General features: G+C 43.6%; 1 protein-coding gene across 1 annotated transcript in view; it reads left to right on the forward strand.

The window, feature by feature from the left end:
* The first annotated feature begins 1,567 nt into the window (after positions 1 to 1,567).
* The window catches only part of CFAP70 (cilia and flagella associated protein 70), a 31,375-nt gene continuing 6,742 nt past the window's right edge, over positions 1,568 to 26,200 (forward strand). The window contains exons 1-20 of the mRNA XM_081170444.1: positions 1,568 to 1,672; positions 2,784 to 2,914; positions 3,723 to 3,905; positions 5,237 to 5,335; positions 6,011 to 6,090; positions 7,596 to 7,772; positions 9,313 to 9,495; positions 9,965 to 10,059; positions 11,301 to 11,400; positions 12,321 to 12,467; positions 13,565 to 13,708; positions 14,381 to 14,461; positions 17,522 to 17,613; positions 18,289 to 18,349; positions 19,649 to 19,840; positions 20,087 to 20,218; positions 21,095 to 21,220; positions 22,599 to 22,732; positions 23,911 to 24,026; positions 24,852 to 25,040. Coding sequence (XP_081026570.1) covers positions 1,599 to 1,672; positions 2,784 to 2,914; positions 3,723 to 3,905; positions 5,237 to 5,335; positions 6,011 to 6,090; positions 7,596 to 7,772; positions 9,313 to 9,495; positions 9,965 to 10,059; positions 11,301 to 11,400; positions 12,321 to 12,467; positions 13,565 to 13,708; positions 14,381 to 14,461; positions 17,522 to 17,613; positions 18,289 to 18,349; positions 19,649 to 19,840; positions 20,087 to 20,218; positions 21,095 to 21,220; positions 22,599 to 22,732; positions 23,911 to 24,026; positions 24,852 to 25,040 — 2,536 coding nt within the window. The 5' untranslated portion in view covers positions 1,568 to 1,598. The remainder of the gene's footprint in view (positions 1,673 to 2,783; positions 2,915 to 3,722; positions 3,906 to 5,236; positions 5,336 to 6,010; positions 6,091 to 7,595; positions 7,773 to 9,312; positions 9,496 to 9,964; positions 10,060 to 11,300; positions 11,401 to 12,320; positions 12,468 to 13,564; positions 13,709 to 14,380; positions 14,462 to 17,521; positions 17,614 to 18,288; positions 18,350 to 19,648; positions 19,841 to 20,086; positions 20,219 to 21,094; positions 21,221 to 22,598; positions 22,733 to 23,910; positions 24,027 to 24,851; positions 25,041 to 26,200) is intronic.

A 26,200-nucleotide genomic window follows, 5' to 3' on the forward strand; every position in this document is an offset into this window, starting at 1 on the left:
GGTGGCGCTTTAAAGATATGCTCTGTACACACCCAGATAAAGTTAAAACCAGGGGAGGAAACAACAACACTTTAACCTAAAGAGTGTGTCTGGTCCTGTCTTTTCGAAAGTCTCCATATGGTGCTGGAGGAGACTCTTGAGAGTCCCATGGACTGCAAGAAGATCCAAACTATCCATTCTGAAGGAAATCAGCCCTGAGTGCTCACTGGAGCGACAGATCCTGAAGCTGAGGCTCCAATACTTTGGCCACCTCATGAGAAGAGAAGACTCCCTGGAAAAGACCATGATGTTGAGAAAGATGGAGGGCACAAGGAGAAGGGGACGACAGAGGACGAGATGGCTGGATAGTGTTCTCGAAGCTACCAGCATGAGTTTGACTAAACTGCGGGAGGCAGTGGAAGACAGGAGTGCCTGGTGTGCTCTGGTCCATGGGGGTCACAAAGAGTCGGACACGACTAAACAACTAAACAACAACAACAACTTCAGCAGATAGCATTTAAGAACACAATAAGAATTTTGTTGGATCAGGCCAAAGGGCCATGTAGACCAGGACCCTGTTCTCACAGTGGCCATCTGGATCCCTCTGAGAAGCCATAGCTTCTTTCTTTGTAAGCAATTTGTACCACCATGTGAGGGACATGCTTCTGCTGTTTCTTCCACTGCTGTCTCTTGGCTGAGTTGAAAATTTAACACTGGTAGTGCCATCAGTGGCACCTTGTAGTAAAACAGCGGCAAATGGCCAATGTGAACTCCTGACTTTCACCCACCAAATACAAACATAGAAGGGTTATTTTAAAATAGTCGTCAACAAGAGGTTTGGTATGGGGGGGGGTTTGGGGGGAGATCACCCAGCGATTTAGCTGGGATAGGTGGGGGAAGACGTGTGTCCAACATTTTTGGTTGCAAGAAAGGCCTCATTTGGGCCTTAGAGACTTTCCGATAACAGAAAGTTATATGCTCTCAGAACATATGAAATGATAAGGAACATGCACTTTGTTTTCTTGCGCCTCATCTGATGGTTATAATTCCCTCCACTTATTATTATTCGCAAATTTATTAAAGAAAGCAGGTGTTGAGAAAAGAATAAAAAATGGAAGGAACCCGGAGGGTAAAAACCCAGAAAAACTGTCAGCTCACACTGACAATACAATAACCACCGATGCCCTCCAAATAGGTATCCAAACTGCGTTGGCCCTCTTTTTCGGGCTGAAAAATGGTGTTCCAATGTAGCAAGGGCATTAAGGTCTTCAGACCATTGTGTAATAGATGGTGGGTATTTCTCTTTCCAGGCTCCAAGTATAAGTCTCTTAGCAACCACTACAGCTTGCAAAAAAAAAAACACTTGCTAACTCCCTTCAAATCTAGGGGTCTGTGGGCTTCTGCTGCGCCCAGTAAATGCAACTCTTGTGGTGAAGACACCGCTGGTACAATAGACGTGCGCCCGGGCAGGCTTATTATTAGGCAGGAGGCGGCTGCGAAACCGCGAAACGCAGTGAGAACCTTCGCTTGCCCGCAACAAACATGGCAGCCGGAAGGTCTCGCGAGGCTTCCCTCCGGGCGAAGGAAGGGAGAAGAGCTCAAGGCGCCCCCGCGTCGCTATGGCAACGGAAGATGCTCCAGCAACCGTCGCTGGGTCTCTGCGCTCTTCTGTTACCGGCGGGCGGGTGGACAGGTGAGCGCCTCTCATTCCCCGCTGCCCCCGGTTCAGCGCTCGCACCCATTTCCATCCAGTGCAGGGCGTGAAGGTGTGTTCCTTTGCTTTGATTCCCAAGAGTCGAAAATTTTCCAGTGAAAAGTGAACTTCAGCTTCCCAGGGTTGTATCCATCCAGCGTGAGTCCTGCTTAGAGTAGACCTTAATCTACTTAATGGCTGGCTCAGGCCCATAGATTTCAGAGGGTCTGCTCTGAGTAGACGTTAGTTGGATACAGGGTCAAGATAAGCTGTTTCATCCAAAAATACTTGCAGTGGTTTGCATCACAACCCCCTCGACCACCTTCTCTTAAAAGGGGGTGTTTGTATGTTTTTTTTAAAAAAAGAAATCGGTTTAATGTTTATTTATGTTATTTAACATCCCTTTTTGCACACACAAGCCCTGCAGCAGTAATTGACATATTGCTGCCTGAGGCAGAGCAGCAAATGATGTATTTATCACTCAAGTCCAAGTGCTTAGTACTCAAAGCCAACCAAGTTATTTTGGCACCTAAGACAGAAAATCTCATAAGTACGGGGGGGCGGGGGGGATACAACACTATAATAAGTACAAATTAGGGCTGCAATACTGTTACTTGGAAGTAACTTACTGAGATGGCCGTTGGATCGCATTGTTGACTTTCAAAAAGGAAGTGATTTGAGAATGTTGGAGACTTATTGCAGCAATCAGCTGCAGGGTTATATTGTGCTATATTACTGCATTTTTGTGCTGTATATTTTATTAGTTTTCTATCCCTGCCTTTTCTCCAATGGTACATCCCTCCTCTTTAGCTTCAGAACAACACTGCAAGTTAGGTGACATTCAAAAAAAGTTGAGTAGCCCAAGGTCACTCTGTGAGCTTCAAGGCTGAGTGGGGATTTGTACTGGGATCTTCCTGGTCCTATTCTGACACTCTAGCCATCACATAACACTTTGTTCTATACTACTCTGCATTTCCTAGCCTATCTTGCAAGATTGTTGTTGTTGGAATGGTAAAATTGGGTAGAAACCTAAGTATATCAGCTTGATCCTCTTGGAGGAAAGGCAAGATATATATAAATGATAGTTCATGTTCCTCTTTCTTTTCTTTAGCTGTATAGACACCTCTATTCACCAGCAGATTCTTCCTTCTAATGGCTGTCTCACCTTCCTTTTTGCATCCCGAGGTGCCGGAAAGATGTGCCAAACTAGTGAACATCACAGTACTGGATGGGCACGACTTGGTAAATTTTCCTTTTGAGACAATTTTTATTTATTTTGAGTTCGGTATTTTATTTTGTATAGTACCACCACATTTATTTCACAATATTTATATACCATTTGATTGTAAAACAAAAGAAAACATCAAGACAGTTTAAATAAAAAATGAAATAATAAAATTATCAGTAATAAAAAAGATTTAAAAACAACAATTTAAAACATTTTTTCAAAAAAATTAAAATCACTGATAAGGTCCAAATCAGATTAAAGCACATATCAGCATTCTACATGGCTTGCCTAAACAAACATGCTTTTAGCAACTGCCAAAAAGAGTGATGATGTCAATTGGCAGAGAGTTCCAAAGTGTAGGTGCTCTCTTCCGCACTCTATCAGTATTATTAGGTGCTGCACATAAATGAAAAATAAAACGAGTCATGCTCAAAAGTTTAAAGCTAAAGACAAGACCACTCAGATTAGGGTGGCAAAGAAAGACACATGCTTATATTTCTCTCTGATGTTTTTGAATCTCAAATTTGGTCCACCTTTCAAGTTAGGTTTGGTCTAGAACAGGGGTGGTGGTCCCCCGGACACTTTGGGGGGGGGGTCCATAGCCTCCTTCCCTGGACTTCTCCAACCCTCCTTGAGTGTTTTTGCCTAGCTGGAATATGTCCTTAAAGTGAAATAATTCCTCTTGCTTGCTTAAATGGATGGAGAGAGGCATACAGGCATGTGGAGAAGAAGGAGTGTGTGATCTTGTTCAGGTGGTGTGATACTTGAATCTGTCCCATACAAAAAAGACTGAGTGACACCACCTCCCTGTTTGATAGAAAGGTGTCAAAGGAGATGGGCCAGTTACCTTTGTGCGTACCGAATACAATGGCATCGTCCTTGGTGACTCCGCAAAAGTGGAAAGTTCAGCAGAAGGAAGTGCAAAATATAATTTCACTACCACCTTTGACTGCCAGCCTGAAGGGCCACACAGCCTGGATGACATTGCACACAAACCTTTGCTATGTGAGTAAGAGTGTTCCTCCCTTCCTTGTTTCCCCATTTTAAACAAATGCTTCTGAATTGACAGTCACTTAGTCCTTTAGAAATTGGGAAAGAAGAGATTGGTTTTGTTCTTTGATTATTTCAAAGGAAACATTGTATCCTGTGCATATTTCATCCACTAGAACAGGCCTGCAATAACTACCCTCAAAGCACTTTTGTTCCTTAATCTTAATAATCTGGTTGGCCACTGTGAGAACAGAGTGCTGGACTAGATGGGCCACTGGCCTGATCAGCAAGCTCTTTTAATGTTATTAGAATCTTTATAGCAACCAGAGCTCTTTTGCAGCCAGAACATGCTGGAACTCAGTTCTGCCACCTCTCAGGTGGGTGCCATTGCCATTATAAGAGTACGAAGGAGGCACTCATGGTGAGTTCCGATACCTCTTTTTCTAGAAAAGTAGCACTGATAGCAATGAGAGAAGTAGGGCTTGCCAAATACTATCTAGTGAGTTTGTGAGTGAGATGAATTTTGAACTTTGTTTTGTAGCTCCCATGTCACACTATTTCTGTATTTTTAAAGTTTTATTAAACCAACCTTGGTTATAGCTCGTGGTTTATAGAGAGAGAGCTAAACGGTGAGCCCAGGTACAGAAAATTTGGTAAGTCAAACTGTGACTTACTGCAGTGAAGCACCAAAACATTTAGGGAAGAGCAGAGTGGCTGGGATCTTCTCTCCAGGATCCCACATGTTTGCACCGAGTCATGGCCTGGCTTAGCAATGCTTGAAAACATGGGCCACGAATTACGAAGCTGGCTTGTTCAGTTAACTATTGTTGAAATTAAACACATATTGTAAAAACAGACAGCACCTCCTTCAGTAATCTATCCCTTCAACATGGTCAGGGTATTGTAATGTAACACATGCCTGCTCATTTTCTTGATATTGGTTTGAATGTTTTCTCAAAAATGTGATGCTTTTGAAATTATGGACAGGATCCCTGTTTGGACAGTGGGAGATGCAGGGCTGAGCTACTTACATATGTGATTTTTCAATGGCCAAATTACAGGATGGGTTTTTATTTTTGTGCCTGGCTTAGGGAACCCCTGGACCCTGGAAAGGCATGCCAGAGAGAGTTAAACTAGGGTCATTCAAATGATCAGGGGCAGTAGTTTTCTGCGCGTCCCTAGGATTTCTGAGAAGCCTAATGATTCTTGAGAAGTTCTTCAGTAAGATGATGGTAGGGATAGCAGCCATTTTTAAAAGAGCAAGCATCCCACTTCCATACTTCTGGGTGCTTCTGCATCACAGATGTTTAAGGAATGTTATCAAATCTTATGTTTGGTATTCCCAGTCACTGTGACAGAAGTCTTACCAAAGGAGAAGAAGCAGAAGGAAGAGAAGACCATGACCCTTGGTCAAGCTGTGATGGACCTTCTACCTTTACTGGAAGGTTGGTGATAGAATTCATCCTTGGTTTGCTTTATCCCTTTCCTTGGAATTCACACTATGGAAGTTATACAGTGGTCTAGTTTGCACTTAACACTAAGCCATGGCTTGCTTAGTTTAAACTTGGCTTGTTTGATTGTGCAAACACAGTCCTGTAGCTTGACCAAGAGCAGCTGGTGTAGTATGTGGGTTGGTGGGTCTGGACAGTGTGGGGTGGGGTGGTGGTTGAGATCCGGCTGTGTGGGCAGGCTGGTGGAGCCAATCTGGTGCTGTTACTGGTGCACATGCACAACCCTCCCCTTGCCCCCACGCTGGCATACCCCATACAGGTAAGCGGCTGTTGGCAGGAGGGCAGCTCCACATCTTTGCCCTACCACACTGACTGCTCCAGAGCTTAACTATGTTTGGTTTGTTCCCAACAACCCATGATCACAAGCCATGGTTTGTTGGCAGCTTACAAACCATGGCTTGTTCTAGCGTTGGCATGTTATTACCTATGAACCCATCTTAGTTTGTTAACTTTGGTCATTTGCCTGCTCCATCCCAGATTCTTGCCAACCTACAGAGCAGCGTGGCAAGAGCAGCTGCGTTTCCTGGTGCTTTCCCAAAAAACTTCCTTTTAACACTGCTTGGCCACACCATCTTTTGTGATTCCCCTCCAAAAATTCTTTCTCTGCAGGACTCTGTGAATTTAGTGCAACACTTCCACTATACCCTGTGCTAGGCTCTCCCCTGGAGACCCTCCGGCCAGATGCCAAGGTACTTAAAAAAATAATAATAGAGGCATTTCTTCAAAGGAACTGTATGCAGCAACATAACTTCAATATCCCTGGCTTCAAACTATTGGTGGTTAGCACTTCAATCCTAACACACATTATTTTATTTAAATTGTTTGTATCCTGCCTTTTTGCCTGGCTATATTTTTCCAGCTTAAACTAAATATCTAATAAACATAAGGTTTTCTTTTTAAATGTAAGACAGTTGACTGGAAAATATACTCTGTTCCAACTGCTGCTCTCCAAGGGTTGTTTAGTGAGATGTGGAAATCCACCCACCACTAACCCCCTATTTCGTTTTTGTGCCTGAAATAAACACCTCCTCATGGTTTATTTGCTTATTAGTGTGTGTGCAGTGCTCATCATTCAAAGCATTTTTATCCATCTTTAAAGCAAAAATGTTTTTAAAATTACTTCCAGATTGTCTTACAAAAGTGTCAGTGACAAGTAAGGATGGGGAGAAATTTGGTTCAGTTCACACTTAAAGGAGGATCTACCTAATTTGCACTTGCTGAAACAATATGCAAACTGAAACACAGCCATCCTTCAGATTCACACTTTTCTGAATTCTGCAGTGCATGGCCCAACTAAGTAATGTGTACAATAATGATATACTACAGTAAAGTGTCCATACAAATGCATATATTGCTAAAAATAACATACAAGAATGCATTATATTATGGGAAACAGTTTTGGAAAAATGTGTATATTTGGGGAAACTGCATAGAAAAATGTATTACAAAAATTTTCCACTAAAATATTGATGAGGACCTGTATTTGTTTTAAATTCCAAGCTGATGTGGAGAACTGAACTTAAGACTGGGAAAATGAGAACTGAGAGATTTCACTCATCCCTATTGATAAGATAGTCCCTGCCCCCAAGCTCATAGTCTAAAAGACACAACGCAGAAGGAAAAGGAACTTAGAGACAGGAGGGGAAAAGCAAACTAATGTGTTGTTTCTTATCTGAATTATTGCCCAGAATTCTCTTGGGCAACTGGATTGTCTGCAGCTCCTGCCTTGGAAGCATGGGCTGGTTCATCCATGAACCCTCATCATGGGTGGGCTACAGGAACCCCCACAATGACTGTCTTTGGCACCAGCCACCTCTCAAGCTTCCTTCTCCTGAGTCGGGGAATAGACCCAACAATCTCTCTCCACATCCATTTTTCTCAGTTGCTGGCTAGGTGGAGTGGAAGTGGGTAGGAGGGAAATATCCTAATGACTGGATTTAGCAGAGAGACCTGGCCCAGCTGGATCACACTAATCTAAAAATGAAGCAACGTGACTGTTTTCTGCTCAGCTGTTTTCTAAGGATTTTATTGACACCACTGACGTAAAACTGATACAGCCATCATTCCATCTTCCTGATGAACTCTGAAAATCCCTGGGATCCCTTGAGGAACACCATGGCAATTTGAACCTGCATAAAAGCAATATACAAGTTTATAGTGCTGGCATATCCCAAACCTGATCTTGTTTTTGTAGTGCGTCATCAACGTAACAGTATCTGTGCAGGAGAGTCTGCTGTCCGCATGGCAGCTGTCCGAGGGCAATCTCCTTAGAGTGACCGTGGAAGGTGCTTATTCAGTCCCTGAAACGTTCCTGCCCACTGGGCCCCCACAGAACTATATGATTGGCTTGCAAGTGCCTGCTGTTGGCGAGGTGAGTCCTGCTGAGATCCTGAACTCTTGTCTTTACTGTGCTCTTGCTCATGCTTCTCTTGCTGTAGTCACAGGGTGCTGTGATTGGGGTGACTAGTTTGTAATAGCCAATAAGACCTCCAGCAGCAGCTGGAGCTTCCAGGAGGCTGGAGAAGAGGATTCAACATCACTCCCCCACCCCGCAGTTCCCTTTTGCTGCTGTTAGTCTCCTCTGAGGAGGAAAGGGAGAGCCAGCTGTCAGTCTTCTAGTCTGGTGAGAAGACCAATCCCCTCTGAACTGTATTTAAGCCTGGCTTCTGAGGCTTCTTAGAATAAGACCCGCACAATCATTAGAATTTTATTGCCTGTTAACTTCCTTTTTTTGCTTTGTGCATGAGTCTATATTAATTATTTTGTAATAATTGAATTTATTCTCTGTCTACTAAATCATTTATTTTTTTTGCTTCCTTTGTATTTATATAATGTTTTATAAACCTTTCTTTCCGCAATCTCCATCCTGCAATGTTGTGTATTTGATAATAAATGGATGTCCGTTGTAAACTGCTTTGGGCACAGCTTACTGTGAAAAGGTGGCATATAAATGAAGTAAATCAATTAACTGAGGTAAAAACCAGAGGCTTCTCGCTCCAGTTGTAAGATACTAGATTTCTAATTAGTTACATAATTGAGTCTATAATTAATTATGATAGTTTTGGGCATAGTGGATGGCAAGATGAACAATGTAGATTTGGGTGGAAGCTGAACTGTAGCAGAACAGGACAGGAGCAGAGAATAGGATGGAAATCACTGTCTCCTTACATCCATATGCATGGTACACTTAATGCAGAGTGCAGTACACTTAACACATAGTACTGTACACTCCCTACCCCTCAGCGTTTGTTCCCTAAGATGGCTGCCTCACCCTGCCTAATGGTAGGGCCAGCCCTGTGAATTCAGATCCATACACCACATGATAGATGTGGAGGTGGCAAACCATCCCCTGCCTCTGCCCCTGGAATTGTTGTGTGGCCTTCAGCAAGTCACTGGCTCATTCCCTGAACAAGCCTCAGGTTTAATGGTGGTCCCCTGTTTGGATTTGGAGGGCAAGTGCAAATCATAGTTTGTCAGTATGGATGTGATGGTAGGCTGTGGTATACTGTGAAGCAGGAACTCAGAGGGGAAATTAGAGCCTGTGAGGGATGAAGGGTCAGGGAGGAGGAAGAATGTGAGCCTGAGGTTTGCTATTGTGATGCCAAATTGGCGTTTTGTGTTAGAAACACGCTGAGCCACTGTTTTTCCACCTCCCTTGTAAAATTTGGAAAATAGTGGCCTGTCTCATGCGAGCCATTTGGGGGATGCCACAGTGGAAACTTAAAAGGCACTTTGCAAATTAAAAGATCTATATAAATCATTCTTAGTCCTCTCTTTTGTAACTATACTGGGGTGTTTATTAGGGTGTATCTGTACCCCATTTGTATCCACGCCACTCTATACTATACTGCATATGTGTGTGTGTTACTTTTCTGATTACGTGAATCCTTTATCCTTTATGATCATTCCAGAAAGAATGCCCCTTCCTGTTCAAGAATGGAGTACTGAAGTTTGGTGGTGAGAAAGAACCACTACCCCGGCCCAAAAAGTGGCCGGTCACCAACATCTTAGCACCAGGGGGGCAGAATATCCCAGACTCCTTTATCGTTGGTGGTGCTTACGAGGAGGAGGATGGAGAGCTGAACACACTGGAGGTGACTTTGAAAGAAAGAGCTGGGACAGAATATAACCAGAGTAGCTATTTAGAATCATAAAAATGTGATAATTGCTGGGATAAGTCAGGCCAGTGCCTAGTTTTTCCTGAAACCTTGTATTTTTGTACTGGAGAGCCAACAGAGAGTATAATAGCTGGAAATGAATGCGATGACTTACACTTCTAAGTCTAATGTGCAAAAAAAGCGTAGGAAGCGTCAGAAGGATGGTGTCTGGAGGGAAGCATCTTCCAAGATATGTTTGCTTCCACTCATCAACTATTCTCCACACTAGAATGTACTTTGCCCATTCTGTCCCATCCCCCCAAATTTGTTTCTAATGCCACCATTGAAAATAAGCACTAATTTATATAGTGACGGAAATGAGGGTTTCCTGCTGCAGAATTTATCGTTTTCTTTACATGATGATTTCTAGAGCTTCTAAATGGTTCTTTTCTTCCTTTCTTTTTAGGATAGAGATCTCAGGATCCAGGCAGAAACTGTTAAAAAACGGATTATGTGGGACTTGGAAAGGCGCTGCTACTTAGATCCTCTTGCTGTGATCTGGTGAGAAAACATAGGCCTTTCTCCATGGGCTCATAACTTACATAGAGTGGCCCAAAGGAACTAGATGAGGCCTACTGCAATATAGTGGCTAATAGCAAAGAACTGGCAATCTTGTGGGAGACAACTTCAGACACTATTGGGTGGCCAAGATCTGACTGGCCTTGACCTGTACAAAAGTTATTGTGACAGTTACTGAGATAAAGCTCTATATCAGTGCTAAGTAAGTGTTAAGGGAAGAGCCAGAGCTCAGTGGCAGAGCATCTTCTTTGCATGCAGAAGGTCCCTGGTTCAATACCCGAGCATCTCCAAGTAGGACTGGGAGGGACTTCCTGCCTGAAACCTGCTGCCAGTCAGCATAGACAAAACAGAACTGGAAGGACCAATGGTTTTACTCAGTAATAGGCAGCTTCCTACATACCTGTGTGCATCTATGGCTTGGTTTGCAGTGGTGTTTGTGGCACATCAGATTATTAGTAATAGTATCATAACATTTATATATTGCCTTTGCTTCAAGGAATTCAAGGTATTAAGCATGGCCCCCTCACCCCATTTTATCTTCATAACAACCTTGTGGGGTAGGTTAGGCAGAGAGAGAAAGTGACCAGCCCAAGGTCACCCACTGAACTTCTGGGGAGGGCTATGGGAATATAAACCTGGGTTTTCCCCATTCCTAGTCCTAAATAGGCAACCATACTGACTGCCAGTGACTGCAGGGGTGCAAACAACCCATGCATTCTGCAAAGCAAATAGGAATAACCATAATAGTGAGCAAGTGACATGTTGCTTAAATTTCTGGTACTGAACAGAAAGCAGCTATTGCTCTGTGTCTGCTTCTCTGTGATGCAAACTCTCTACACCTGGCATTAGCAGTGAGAGTGGCAACAAAATTTAGAGCCAAACCAGAAGTGTCAGTCAGGACTCCATTACTTGGCTGTGACTGCTGGCTGACACACATTTTCTGAGCAAAGATGTATCGTATAGCCACATTTTCAGGTGTATTCATACCATTGGTGGCCATTTTGTTCATTGATACAAAAGACTAATTGGTGTTTCATCTTCATTATATTCCATATTTTCCTCCCAATAGCCTTGTGAGGTAGATTAGGCTGACAGATGGTGACTTCAGGGGCAAGTGGGAATTTGAACCCCAGTCTCCCAAATCCTGGTCCAGCACTCTAACCATTACATCACACTGGTCTAGAATAATTATTGTTTTCTGCCTGTCTTTCTCTATGCCACAGTTTTCGAAAGCGGATTGCAGATTGTCGGTACTGGCCTGTGGAGATGACCAGAGTGCCTGTGGTCACTTCCACCAAAACAAAAGGTGGAAAAGGAGACAAGGTAAAGCATCTGTTATGCTTAATCATGAAAGGTGAGAACAAGTGGATGCTTAAATGTTGCCTTGATTCATTTGCTAGAGGTATTATGCCTGGGGAAAATCTGCAGCTTAATGAAGAAGTTCTTCCAGAGGAGAGTCAGTCATGAACCAAGTGTGGACTTTGGTTGGCATTAATGGAGGCAGAATGTGTGCGTATTAGAGACCTGAATCACGTATACACATTATTATTATTTTATATTTTGCATTACCCAGAGAAACATAAAAAGGTTTCAAAGCAAAAGAAGAGCATTCGTATAATTAAAAGTGTTTAATCATACTGGTAGAGCCCTCATGGATGCTACGAGTCATTGCCCTATCTCTTTTGTTGTTACTTGCCTGAATGTGTTCTTGAGACAAAAATGAGCTCTGATTATTGATCAGTTGGTTTTTCTTTATTACCCATGCAAGAGGCTGATTGCCTTTTTGTTCCTTGTCTCAGGGAGGCTCAGCTGGAAGTTCCTTTCTTTGCCAGGACTTCATGCCATAGTGCTGACTAAAACCTTTTCTTGAAAGCAAGGCCTTGTCCCACTTGCTTGGGCTTTCACCCAGCATACATTTGAGAGCACTTATACCCATCTGCCCCATGATTATCTCCAAGATCATTTTGATCACTTGCCTCCTGTTATGAACTCCCTTCCTTGCAGACTCTCCGAAGTCCAAACCTGAGCACCTTTCACAAGCCCTGTGAAGCTTGCATATTTCAGGATGACTTTCAGTGCTCAGAGCTGAGTCAGCAAATAATGGGAAAAGTTCTGGGAATTTGCTGAAATGTTCTTCTGTTTTGTTGCTGTGATTCTGTTCCCTCTTTGCTTTGCCTGCTTGCTGTAAGCTTTCAGGACTATAGATTGAGGTGATCTATAAATCTCTGTTTTTCAATTTCCAGGGAGGAGGAGGTGGTGGAGAAGAAGAGCAGATTTCCTTTCATGGTGTGGCTTACATCAACGCAGTGCCTTTGCTCTATCCTGGGGTGAAGCGGATCCGGGGTGCATTCCGGGTCTACCCTTACCTTGACAATGAGGTGTTTGAAAAGGTAATAACCTGCACTAAGTGGCCTGCCTTTCACTTGATGCTCTTGCCATGGGTCTCAGCAAGTGAGGTGAGTCTTGCATGCCTGAACAGGAGAAAAGAGGAAAGGCTTGAGCCTATCCCAGGATATATCTTGATGGAGCTAGGAATACCACGCTGAAGACAGATGTAATATTTCAAATATTTAAGGCACTAAGATTACAGAGTTGCAAACATCCAACCTATGTTAGAATATCTGTTTGTTTGTTTTTAAAATGCTATTTATTAAAGTTTCATAGAAAAACAATAACTTCAGAATTTAAACATAAAATACAAAAGCCAGTAAAGATAACAAGAATAGAAAAGATACAAAACAAAACACATACATAGTACACAATAAAAAAGAGTTAACATAATAACAGAAAAAGGCAAAAGAGTAAAAAAGATTAGTATTTTCTTATCTTATCTTTCAATCACTAGTTTCTTGACCTCCTCACACCTCCCTTTTTGTATTCCAGTTCAGATATTTAATTCAGCAAATCCTTAACCTTACTCAACATCTTAACCTATAGTAAAAATACATTTTCCATCATTATCAATCCATATTTACATATTCTTATTAATCCTTTTACCAACACCGCTTATTTTCCATCCAACGTCCGTTTAACATTCATAAGTTTTACAGTATTCTTCCTATGTTAGAATATCTGGTCTAAAAGGGGAAGACAAGAGCCAGCTGGTTGCCTGGGAGCAGTTACTACATGCCATAGGCAAACAGGTGAAGTGGCTGTTTATAAGCCTGTCATATTGAAAGAGGAATTGCAGTGAGTTCTTCACCCATGGTGTGAGACCAGCTTCTGCCAAGACACTAAGTCAGTCTTCAGTACTGTCAGTCTTCCTTTCGTTTTTTGAAAGCTCCTTGTCTATGTCCACATGTTAAGCCTTCCCATTATTTTTAAAAGGGAACATTTTCAAACAGTAGCCAAACTCTCTCAGGGTGGAGAGAAGAGGAGAGGTATCTTGCCAGTGTTGTGTGCATTAGCTGATCAGGTAGATTGGGGGGGCGGGAGGAGCTTGAACAAAATGCAGACAGTAGACCCCTTTCCTTCTCTCTTGTTTCAGACGAAGTGTCTCTTCAGTCTTTTCCGTGACATCGGCCACCAGACAGCCCTGAATAAATTAGGGCTGCTCACCCCACATACCAAAGGTATCCTTGGGAAGACCACAAAGGAAGATAGGCCCGCTAAAGAGGTCATAATGAGAAAGGTGAATGTGGAGAGAAAGTCCTGGTGAAATTCCTGATGCATTTGAAAACAAAGAATTACTTGGCAAGGAGGGCAAACAGCAATGAGGGGATTGTGCTTTGCATAACAAGAGCTGGGAATCTTTGGCCCTCCAGATGAAGTGGAACTTTGCATCCGCTTCAGCAAGGATGTTCAGTGGCTAGGTATGATGGCAGCTGTTGTTCAGCAACATCCGAAGAACCAAAGTTCCCACCTGGAAGCCTCCTATATAACCACTGTAAATGCCACATCCCAAAATGACTGTGGAATCATGGATAATGAATGGGGAGAACACCCCATGTCTGTTCCTGAGGGTCAAGTCAAAGCAGCACCAGGCCTGTAACAGCTGCGGTGTTTTCTTTGGGCTGTGGTGGCCCATAGCAGAGTGCCTTGTGGTGGGCTGCTCAGCCAGTGGGCAGCAGCTGCAACGCTGAAGTTGAGACAGCTGGCTGGCTCTATCCACTATTTAGTTTTCTTACAATGCCTCAAGGAAATGCTTTGAGGTCCTTAGTATGGAAAGTGGGGCTGCAGATAGGCTCTAGGTCACATGGCTACCATAGTTCTGGCCTCGGGGAACAGAAAGGCAGAAGCTGATTGGACGGAAGCTTCCCACGTAGCAGCTGTGCTAAATCTGATCATTGTTATTTTTTACAAGGCATCTAATATGATGAGAAGGGACACATCTGATACCACAATTGAAGCGGCAATATCTATATGCCAGAACATTGAAGGACAGGTAAATATATTCCTTAAGTGGATGACCGGGAAATTGTGGACTCTGTGTTTTAAAAGCTGGGACTCAGGTCTGTGTCATGTGAAACCCGTGGATTAATAAGGGAGTGCCTCTTTACTACGGGTGTGTCTGTGACATGTAGTGGGTTTGCTGACATGTGATATCATGCTGTAGTTTGGCATTGCATGAACAAACCCTGTGCTCACACTTCTTCGCCTTTTCTCCTGTGTGCTCTGTTTTAATTAGTTACTTTGTTTTTCATAGAAGCCGTAACTTGCCATGACACCTGAACAATGGTTTGGGCAGGCCATTCAAATTAAGATTATAAACCACAAATTGATCTTTGTACTAGGTTTGGGCAAATCATGGTTTGCTGGTTGAGATGTAACTTAGAAATCATGATCTCTATGAAGTAACTCATTAAAGTGAAGCATGTGAGGGGAGTGAGGCAGGGGAATGCACAAGTACAGGCCTCATTCATGCAACACTATCACCATGGTTTGGTGTTAACATGTCAACCAAACCACATGAAATGGGATTGAAGACTTAGGAGTGGAGTATATTTATGTATATTTGGTTAGTAAGATAGTATATTATAGTGGTACCTCTGGTTACGTACTTAATTTGTTCCAGGGGTCCGTTTTTAACCTGAAACCATTTTTAACCTGAGGTACCACTATAGACAATGGGGCCTCCCACTGCGCTGCTGTTGCATGATTTCTGTTCTCATCCTGAGGTAAAGTTCTTAACCCGAGGTAATACTTCCGGGTTAGCAGTGTCTGTAACCCAAAGTGTTTGTAACCCAAGGTGTTTGTAACCCGAGGTACCACTGTAGTTTTCTTTTAATGCCATCTTGGGCTATATGCTGGTTGCAGTGTTAGAAACCGAGATAAGAAAGCTAGGAGCTAAAAGGACCTTAATCCTAGGTTATGGGTGCAACAACAGAGTGTCTAGGTGCGCATTTTTTATAACAATACAAAACTGAAAATGAATGAACTGCAGTGAAAATATTATGTTCATTTTTCACATGGCCTAGTCCTTCCCCTGCCCACCCCCCTAATATTCTTAAGAGGGTCTCTTCTCCAGTCTTCAGAGAGTAGCTGGAAGTGGGAAGGCAGAAAATGGTCCTCCTTTCCTTCCACTCTGCAGCTTTAGTTTGAAATCTTAGGCACAGTACCGCACCCGGAGCTCAGAAACTGCTCGCGCTAATGAAATTCGATATCACAAAATGCGCCTAGAACAATGGGAGTTTCGAACACTGGCTGGTTGTATTGTGCTCGCTCCCATCATACAAGGCCTGAATTTGCAGAACTTGATTGATTGTTAGAAAGCTAATGATGTGCCACTCAAAAGCCTTTGTTGGTGGAGTTTATACAATAATGCAGGCAACAAGGGAGCTAATATTTCTTAATAAAAGGAACAAGCAAGATCCTGATATGGAAATATGTGTTCCTTCATCTACCAGAAAGGATTTTCTGAAAATATGGGCTGTCCTCCCATATTTCTTTCTACCTCCCTTGTTTCTTAAAGTCTCCCCCCTGCTTTTTTAAACATTATTCTTTAGTTTTATTTATCAGTCTACCAATCTGTCAACCAATAGGTTTTCTCATTTCTTCCTCATTTGAAACAGGTGAAAGAATGAGGATCCAACAGTCTGAAATGGTGCACTGTCATAGCTTTCTTTATTATAAAATAGTAATTTCCTTTTTTATATATAAAATAATGAAATGATATATAGATGAAAGTTATCAGATGAAAAGTGGAACATCTATATTGACTTCTAGTCCTAATTGCTTCCCTGTGTGTGAATATTAAATAAAACCATTCATATGGGGGCATATAAATTGAGCAAAATGTTGAAGATGCAGCATAGATGAGGCAGATTTAGCAGATTTGATTGCCCCTAAAAAGAATTATTAGAAAGATGCAATTAAATATAATGGGATATATGTTATTCTGAGAGCAATTCCATTAAAATTACATTATACTGTTTGGTAATATTAAGGATTGTGCTGCAGTGTCTGTTAGTAGGGATATATGCTTTTAGTGGCAAACATTATTGCTGCTTTTAAATTGGAACCCAAGACGATTCCAATTAATCAGAGCAATCAATGAGGTGGTGCAAAGGGAGAATCTCTGGCAGAGACCAACACTTCCTAAGCCCCATCCACTTGTGACAATTAGAGTTCAAGGTGTGTTTCAAGGTGGATGTTCCTTTTTTAATTTTCCCTATTCAGTCGGTTTTTAGTTATTATCATTATTTAGATTATTTTATTTATATTTAGGTCTCCCAAATGTCTTACAATACTGTTAAAAACATGAGTAAATAGAATAGCAAAAAACAGTCGTGTGAAACGTGGGCAGCACACTAATAATAATAATCCATTGACACTAATGGGAAGGATATTGATGACCAGCTCCTGGCTACTGTACTTTTTTGGACTTTCTGTGGGTGAGATGAGAATGAAGGGATCTTGTGGATCAAAGCATTTTCACAGGCAAAACTTTGGATGTATTCCAAAATGGACATGTGTGATTGAACCACTAGAGAAGCACACTTACCCTATCATGTACAGTTTACTCTCAGCGGGTGAACTCCATAGAAAACTGATTTGGCCATTTTACAGTAGAAGCTGCCTGTACACTGTGCTGGTTAGCAAGTGCCTGCAGTGTCACATTCCCACTCCCTCTTGCCTGCCATCCCTGGAGCTGTTATACCATTTTTCCTTGTGACAAATAAGCAGTTTTCATGCAATGCTTGAAACTTTATTCTTAAAAGGTAGATAACTCACCTAAAGCTAGCAGGAAGGGCACAGCAGGTGTTGATCGGAATTAGAATCACTGACAGATTCATCTGTTGAATGCAACATGAAGGCAGAGAAACAGTTAATGTAAAGCCTATGGTGGCCAGAATGCTTGTTGCTATTAGGAATTCCCCTCCTCCACTTCCTCTTTTGCACTGGCCGGTATATGGTGTGAGAGAGATGCAAACTGTTTAATCTTCATCTATGAAAATGCTCTTAAGATCTTAAGACTGAGAAAGTGTCAACTTTGTCGTTTCAGCAATATATAGAAAGCGGGACGTATATTGTGATAGAGTTTGCGTTGGACAAACCTTTGGTGCCCAAGCGTTTGCCAGAGGAGCTCGCCAACCGGTGCGCATGGGCAGTGATCTGGGGGGGGAGGGATGTCAAGGAACACTTTCTATAAAATTTATCATGTATCCTAAAGTGCTCTGTAAATTCTCCTTCAGTGGAGGAGGTTCTCCTGAGACGGGTTATTCCTTCCATTTGCTCCATGGGCAAAGCCAGGCCAGTTATTACAGATTTTTAATCTTCCATGGTGTCCTGTTCTGACCGTGAGCCAGAGTGGAAAACATCTGAAGGTGGCACAGTCAGTTGGTTGGTAGCAAGAAAGGTCGTGCTAGAGTTGTAGGACCTTGGACAGCTCCAGCAAATTGCATGCTTTTACAAAGGTCCTATTCACACTATCATTAGGGCTGGGGGAGAAATTACCGTATTTTTTGCACCATAACACTCACTTTTTTCCTCCTAAAAAGTAAGGGGAAATGTCTGTGCGTGTTATGGAGGGAATGCCAACGGGTGGCATGCCTACGGATTTTCCTCCTCTAAAAACTACGTGCGTGTTATGGTGGTAGATTCTGTTTGCATTTAAAAGCAAAATTACCCTAATGCACAGTTTTCAGTCTGGGATCTGACTTGCATAACTCCTGGCTCATAGACTTAAATGTTGGGATCTGGGTCTAGGGTCAACATTTGTGTACAGAACTGCAGACTTGGAACCCACTGAATTTTGTCTTGCACATACAGGGTAAAGGAGATGATTCCTCCACGCCCTCAACTCCCTCGAAGGACAGCAGGAGCTAAGAAGGTATAGAGTAGAATAAGTGTACTCACCCAGCTTTCTGTACTCTGCCTGGGGGAGTGGCGAATTGAAAATTCTGTGCTAGGAAAAGCTTAATTCTGCAAACCGAATAGTTTGCACAAACGTGCATATTATCTCTTGGTGTGTAATTTATTTTGCCCACTTGACACAATTTATTCTGGTTTGCCTTGTTATGGGGACTTAAGCAGCACACAAAAGCTGCACCACCCCCCGACCACTTGAAATTTTGTTCAGCCACCCTATGGCTTCTGAAAGCTCAACAGGCATTGTCTTCTTACACATACTTCCAAGCATTTATTTGTTACCATGAGAGCTATAAACATGCCTTTAAAAGGGGGGAGGGGGGAAATACAGAATTGCTGGAAATCCTCATTATTGCATTAAGCAGATATTTTGCTTCCCTGTAGAATCACGACACATATACAGCCCTGAGAATTTGGTTAAGTGGTACTCTATCAGAATCTACATGCCACTTCCTTATGTGGTGAGTCGTTGGGCTGAAAGCTAACCTGTCTTCTGAGTGGCGGTCTGTGATTCTGAAGGGATCCTACTCACCTTACACACATTTGCCAAATAAATTAAGAATAAAAGCCATGTACAGGGTTCCTGTTTTATCTTTGCAGCAGTCTTGTGAGGTAGGTTAAACTGAGACACAGGCCCAAGGTCATGCAGTGAAGTTCATGGCTGAGTGAGGATTTGAACTGAGATCCCCTTGGTCCTCCTAGTCTGACACTGTCTGCCATGCTGTGCTACCTCTGGCATGGGATGACAATAAACACTATCTCTTGCTTTCAGCCATCACCCAGCCGTGCTGCCTGTGCCCCTACTCTAACACCCACGATGGGTTTTTCTGGTCTCAATTCGCTTTCAGTGCTTTGATGCTGCAGAACATACATCACAGCAGTTTTCCTTATCTGGGTATCTGAGCACAGATTTGCACTGCACCTTGCACTTTTTGGCGAGGGAAGTCGTTCAGAGACTTCACTGGTGATAAACTGGTATATTCTGTCAGAACGGTTCTTTCCAAGCAAGAGTTCAGATGAGTCACTCATTGTCTAAGTCTTTTCTTAGGAACATAGGCAAACCGCCTTATGTTGAGCCAGACAAGTGGTATTTCTAGCTCAGTATTATCTACTACACTGACTGGCAGTGTCTCTCCAGGGTTTCAGACTGGGGTCTCTCCCAGCCCTATCTGGTGATGCCAGGGATTCAACCTGGGACCTTTTGCATGCAAGACAAATGTTCTCCCACTGAGCTTCTGCCTTTATTTCTCTGTCTTTTTAGGCAGTAGAAGATTACCACACTCAGGTCACCAGCATTGCTGAGGCCATTCTGGATGAGTATCACGAGCTGTTTGGCAGGCAGTTGGTTGAAGGGTATGCCATTGACAGCCACACCCTGGAGAGCCAGAAATGCCAGCTGAACTATGAGCTCAACAGCTCTGGGAAATACTTTGCATTTAAGGAGCAAATCAAGGTATAAGCTCCATTTCAATTCATTTCTTTCGTACATGGTTGTTACATCAGTGAATTTCTTCATCGCTTTCTATGATAAAACAATATCTTACTGAATCCCCCTGCATTTTAAAAGCCACGTTTTCTTTAAATCTCATTTAGTCCAATAGGGGGATTAAAACCTGTATTTTCTGGATTTCTGTCTCCCTACTCCCAAAAATGTGTTTGAGTCCTTTGGGGTCAACTGGAGGGTTTGTGTTCCCTGCAGCATGCCGTGGTGAAAATTGTGCGAGAAAAGTACTTGAAAACAACTGCATTCGACAACTTGGACCAGCTCCAAGCTTTTCTGAGTGAGCTGTACGTGTACCTGGTGGATCAGATGCATGTTGCTCTGAATCAGGTAAGGCCAGCTTGGAAGAGAAAGGCACACCTTAGAAAGTGTCACATCTACAAACCATTGTTTTATTCTTGGGACTGTTTGAGGACTTGTCAGAGGTTGGAGTAAGAATCAGTGTTGGAAGCTGTTTATGTTTTAATCAGGATTTTGGACTGTCAACTACTAGTCTATGGCTTCTATACTATGCTGGGGTTGCCCCACCACTCCCTTCTGCCCCAGCCAGCACAGTAGTACAGTCGTACATTGGTTGTTGAACGCCTTGGTATTCGTACATTTTGGTTCCCAAACGCTGCAAACCCAGAAGTGAGTGTTCTAGTGTGAACGTTCTTTGGAACACAAACGTCCAACACAGCTTCCACAGCTTCCGACTGAGTGTAGGAAGCTCCTGCAGCCAATCGGAAGCCACACCTTGGTTTTCGAACGTTTTTGGAAGTCGAACAGACTTCCAGAACAAATTCTGTTTGAGAACCAAGGTAAGGCTGAAGTCCAAAATGTTTGGAAGGCACTGAAGGTTGGGGTACAATATTTTCAAGCGTCATTGGAGAAACATAAGGGAGTTGCCAGCCAAGTCAAACAAATCCAGCCACACCCATCACCATCCAGATGTTTGACGTACATAAGGAGGTAACTCACTTTACAGTGAGTCAGACCATTGGGCCTGTCTACCTCAGTATTGTCTGCACTGACTGGCAGTGGCTGTCCAGGAATCTTCTTGGACGTAGGCAGATTTAGCCCAGGTGGCTCTGTCACCCCATCACATATTATTTACGCACCAAGGGGCAATCTTCCAACCACCCCATTATTACTGAAATCCCATTCAAGTGTAAGCCTCTGCCATTTGATCTGTAATAGTTGCATTATTCTCTTACCTTTGGGCAGGTGCTGTCCCAGCAGACCCCCAGCCCTCCTCCTCCCAGCTTTACCACCTCCGAGCAGCTCCGTCTTTTTGCCCGCGAAGCCCAGAACAACGGAGACTATAACTTGGCAGCAACCTACTACCAGGAGGTGACAGAACTGCTGCTCCTCTCCAAGCAGAACAGCTGCAGGAACAAAGAGTCTCTGGTGTTAAGGCAGAATTGGAGACATTTAGAAAGGATGTTTTCATCATTTGCATTTTAGGATGTGTTAAAAATCCTAAGGGGCTGTGGGAGGGTGGTTGGGATTTTTTTTGGGGGGGGGGTATCCATGTCTTTTGCAGCTAGAGGCAAGATGTGAGAGAGGTGGGATTTGAACCAATACAGCTCATTTTCTTGGGGAAACATAAGGGGTGCATATTGTTCAATAAGGTTGTAAGGCCAATAACTGAGGTGGTAAAACAACTCCCAGACTGTATGGCTTTGGACTGCAGGCAAAGGATTACATGAGTAAATGCTTCTCCATTTAAACCTGCCCATACATGGAAGGCAAACATATAAGGGCGAAGTGTTCTATGCCAGCTTTCTCCCTGACATGCTAGATTTCTCTGTTTCTGGGTCCCCACCTCCTCTGATGGGAAGCATTCAATCATGCATCCACCCCTGCTCACAGTTCATGCCACCTAAACTGCTCTTTTTTTGAACTTGGCCTCATTGACTGAGATCTTGAGCGTCAGAAAGACTATTTCCCAGATAAGATTGACTAGTAATGGCCTTTACTGTTGAGTGGGTGCATGACAGTCCCTACTTCTCTAATAGTGTGTGACTTGGCTTGTTTGTATAATTGGCACTAATTTTTGCTTCTTTAGCACCATTTATTTTTGAAAGATTTCTATTCAGTCAAATGGTCTCCAAGCAACTTACAAGAAATCCAAAACAATTCAAGAAACGCTGCTCATCCCTCATCAGTTGGGTGGCTAAGAAATGTGTGGGGGCGAATGATGCTGAAGAGTTCCCCCCAGGCCTCTGGTATCCCTGCTGCTGTGGGAACTGGAAGAAATATTCCCCTGCCTCAGTCCTCTTTGCATGTACTGCCAAGCTAAATATCACAGTCTTGTGATTTGTGGCTCTTTAGCTCAGCAGTGGGGCTCTCTGCTCTGCTGCCTGGAGCTGTATGCCATTAGCCCCTTTTCAGGTTGTGGCAAAGAGGGCTGCTGGGCAGCGACTATGCTGGGCTAGATGGATCATCTTTGGTCTGATTCAGTATAAGGCAGCTCCAGTACACATATAGTTAGATGGACCAGAGAACCTCTGCAGGGGTTTTGTCCAGGTGCATAATGGCTCACAAACCCTGAGGCCGAATTAAAATCAAATAAGACTAATAGGATGTCGGTCAGCCTTCAAAATTTGGAGCATGTTCAGGTGACTCATCAGAAGGATGGAGCCCCATTTCTAATGGGCAGTTTTTATCCATTCAAAACCCTGGAACATCAGGGAGTCAACTTACGCAATGGTGTTTCCATCCCCAGAGATTGTCTCGTGACCGCCAGGATATCCAGAGTTGGTTGGATTATGGCACCTTCTGTCTGCTGACTGAAAACAATCTCAAAGCCCAGGAGTGCTTCCGCGAGGCTGTTAGCCTGGACCCCAATCACCTACCCAGGTAGTACTTGGTATCAGGAAGCAGGCAGGGAGGGGAGATGTGCGGCCTTGTTCAGACAATTCTCATGGGGCAAGAAAGGCTTTGTGTAGCTGATGAATATTGAGGGCATTTCTCCCCTCCAGCTAAAAATAGTACAGTATACCGTAGGCGCAACACTTGGAGGCTGAGCTGTAACATGTCCTGATCCCCCACCTTTTTTCTAAAGGGAAATTAAAAAATAGAATGGCTGGGCACATGGGCTTCTGTGCATATATATGTCACTAGTGCTCATGCTGCTGCTATCCTGCTCACAATCTGTAGCAAGCATCAGCACCTTTGAAGGTGACCCAGAAACTACAACTAATCCAGAATGCGGCAGCTAGACTGGTGACTGGGAGCGGCTGCCGAGACCACATAACACCTACATTGACCTACAAAGACCTACAAAAAAACCTTCTGAAGCCAGTGGAATTACCACGAAGGGCCCCCTGGGTGATATTAACACCCAGGGAGGCTTGTAGGGAAGTAGGGGGTCTTTCAGATATTGGGTTGAACTTGGGTCCCATGGAAATCAGTGGGGTAAGTTAGTCATGATTTAAAGTGCAATGACGGTGCCAGATTACCAAATAGGCAGCATAGGCATGGGCCTCTGGGCCTCACGCCTTTTAGGGCCCCCGCAACAATGGATCAAAATAATATGGTGTAATAAAATTGGTTTATTAAAATGCTTGGCTGGCAAAATAAAATACACATATTAGGAGATAATGTGCGAGGGGCCTCCCAATTTTTTTGACTGCCTAAAGGCCTCCAGAGGCTTTAATCTGGCACTGTGCAATGATGTCAGTGGGAACAATGTGTAAGGAACTTAACCTGGCTCCAACACAATGTGGCATGCTTTATGCACACTGAACTGGGAGAAAGCCCCATTGATCACAGTGTGGCACTTGCTTCCAAGTGAGCATCCAGAAAGAGACATTGGGTGGTAGGCAACTAAGTTTTACTCAGAGTAGACTCATTGAAATTAATGAGCATGGCTAAGTTAGGCTCATAATTTCAATGGGTCTAGTCTGAGTAACACTTAGTTACCTTCCATCCTTACTGTAGTAGGAACGCTCATAGGCTACACAGTGCAGTGGGTTCTTGCTTGCTTGCTTTTTGCAAGTGGGCAGCTGCTTCAGTCTTTGGTTTTGTCTGCCCAGCATACTGCTCTGTGGCATCATGGCTGTGATGCTGGAGAACTACGAAGATGCTGAGGTCTTCTTTGAGGATGCCACCTGCTTGGAACCCTCCAGCATTCTGGCCTGGACCATCTTAGGTAGGTCAGCTGGATTTGCTGGGGTGGTCTTGTTAATGAGCTTTATCCTGGTATTCTCTTCATCGGTCCTGGGCACACTTCTGACATCGTAGGATTCCCTCTGCACACATACAGGAACTTTAAGGCTCGGGTACATTGTTCACAGGCAGGTGTCGGTTTTATTCCATTTTAGTTCACCATCCGCTCTCTCGCCTATTTCCAACCCAGAATATCTCAGCCAGTGCACTGCCTTGGCTGCAGAGTCTGGGCATCTCTTCCATGGGTTGTATTCAAGTTACATATACACTGTGCAAGCATGGAATCTCACACCTGGTGTAGAATGATTTGAGAATCCCAGAGTGGGGGAACAAGCTTCTAGCCCTTATGAAGACGAACAGTATTTATTTCTCTTCTTTGGAAGGGATTTCTCTTTTCTTCCCAAGAAGTGGTTTAACAATAACAACACCAGCACAGTGGGCTGTCGCCAACTAAGTCCTACTCAAGAGTAAACCCACTGACACTCATGAACCTGTTAGTCATGTCTATTAACTTCAGTGGATCTACTCTAAGTAGGACTAGTTTTTTTCCTTTAATATGTTTTCATTAAAATATTTTCCATAAGTAACGAGATTACATGCAGTGTCTCTGTTTTCAAATCGTAGAGTCTTTCATGCAGGTCAATTACCCCCCCCCCCCTTTACTCCCTGATGGAAAGGAGCGTGAATTTTATCACCTTCTTCCTGCAGGACCCATTAAGGTGCCTGGCCAGCTGGGGGCACTGCAGGTTGAGAGGCTCCCTCCCACCTCCCAGCAGTGATGCAACTCTCTTGCTTGCCTTTCCCACAGGGCTATTCTATGATATCCAGGAGAATGACATTAGGGTGGAGATGGCATTTCAGAAGGCTTTCAAACTCCAGAAGGCTTCTCTCCAGAAGGAGCGACCTCCACCTGAGGTGGGAGATGCAGCAGTACGAAAGGTCTCCATGTCTCCTTCAGCGGTGGAAGTTCTCTCTGCTTCAGCGGAGGAGGAGCTGCGTAAGCTGAGACTCTGCCTGCAGGGAATTTGTAAACAATGGGGTCTTGGAAAAGGCGCAGCATGTTCACAGCAGGTCAAAAATATTCATGTTCACAACAGACAGAATATATTATGCCAGAATATATTATATATCATCTGTGTCTCTGGGATTAGAACTCTGTTTATCCCAAAACATTTCCTCTCATCTTTCTGAAAATTTATTTTTATGACTACAGGCAAACCCAGTTTGCATGAGGATTGCGATCCGGGATGTCATTGTGTGCGTCCGTTAAATAGCGTGCAATTGAAACACCCTGTTCTGCCCCATCCTGCCTCTGCTCCAACTCTGCCCTGCCCTCTTTCTGCCCTTTTAGTGACATCTTTTATGACATTTCCAGGTCCCTTCTGAGTTTGGCACTGTGCGAGTGTGTGCGTTTCTGCACATACTGGTCATGCCTATAATCTCTCTCACCCTTCCTGGACTCCTTTGCCCTTTCTGAAGTGTTGGTTTTGCTTCTTGATCTTACTAGTGTAGGGGTGGGGAACCTGACAGGCCAGATCCTTAATTCACCTGCACCTGGGGCGGGGGGCTTCAACAGGGGGTGGTCTCGTCCATCGGTCAGTCACCTGATGTCATAACAACACCAAGTGATTGACAACTGTCAAAAGTTTAAAGGAGATATCTGCAGTGGGGAAATACTCTGTTTGGAGGAAGTGGTTTGAATCCCCAGCGCAGCCAGCATGACGGGACTTGTAGGCCACAGACTCCTGGTCACTGGCTTAAGCATTTGCTTTGCACTCCTTCCCAGGCATCATGGAGCTTGTAGTGTCAAGACGCTGCGAGGAGCATCAGATGTCAAGGAAATAAGCAACTATCCTACTTTTAAAAGGCATCTGAAGGCAGCCCTGTTTAGGGAAGTTTTTAATGTTTAATGCTGTATTGTGTTTTTGATACTCGATTGGGAGCCACCCAGAGTGGCTGGGAAAACCCAGCCAGATGGGCAGGGTATAAATATATTATTATTATTATTATTATTATTATTATTATTATTATTATTATTATTATTAAAATAACAGCAAGGCTGAGCTCCTCGGTAACTCTGGCTAACCCAGTAAGTTCATAGAGAACTCCCAACCAATCGGCCTCTGCAGGCAGGACATGGGATCGGGGAGGTGGGTG

This window comes from Podarcis bocagei (genome assembly GCF_964188305.1).
Source record: "Podarcis bocagei genome assembly, chromosome: 14".
In the NCBI taxonomy this organism is placed as follows: Eukaryota; Metazoa; Chordata; class Lepidosauria; order Squamata; family Lacertidae; genus Podarcis; species Podarcis bocagei.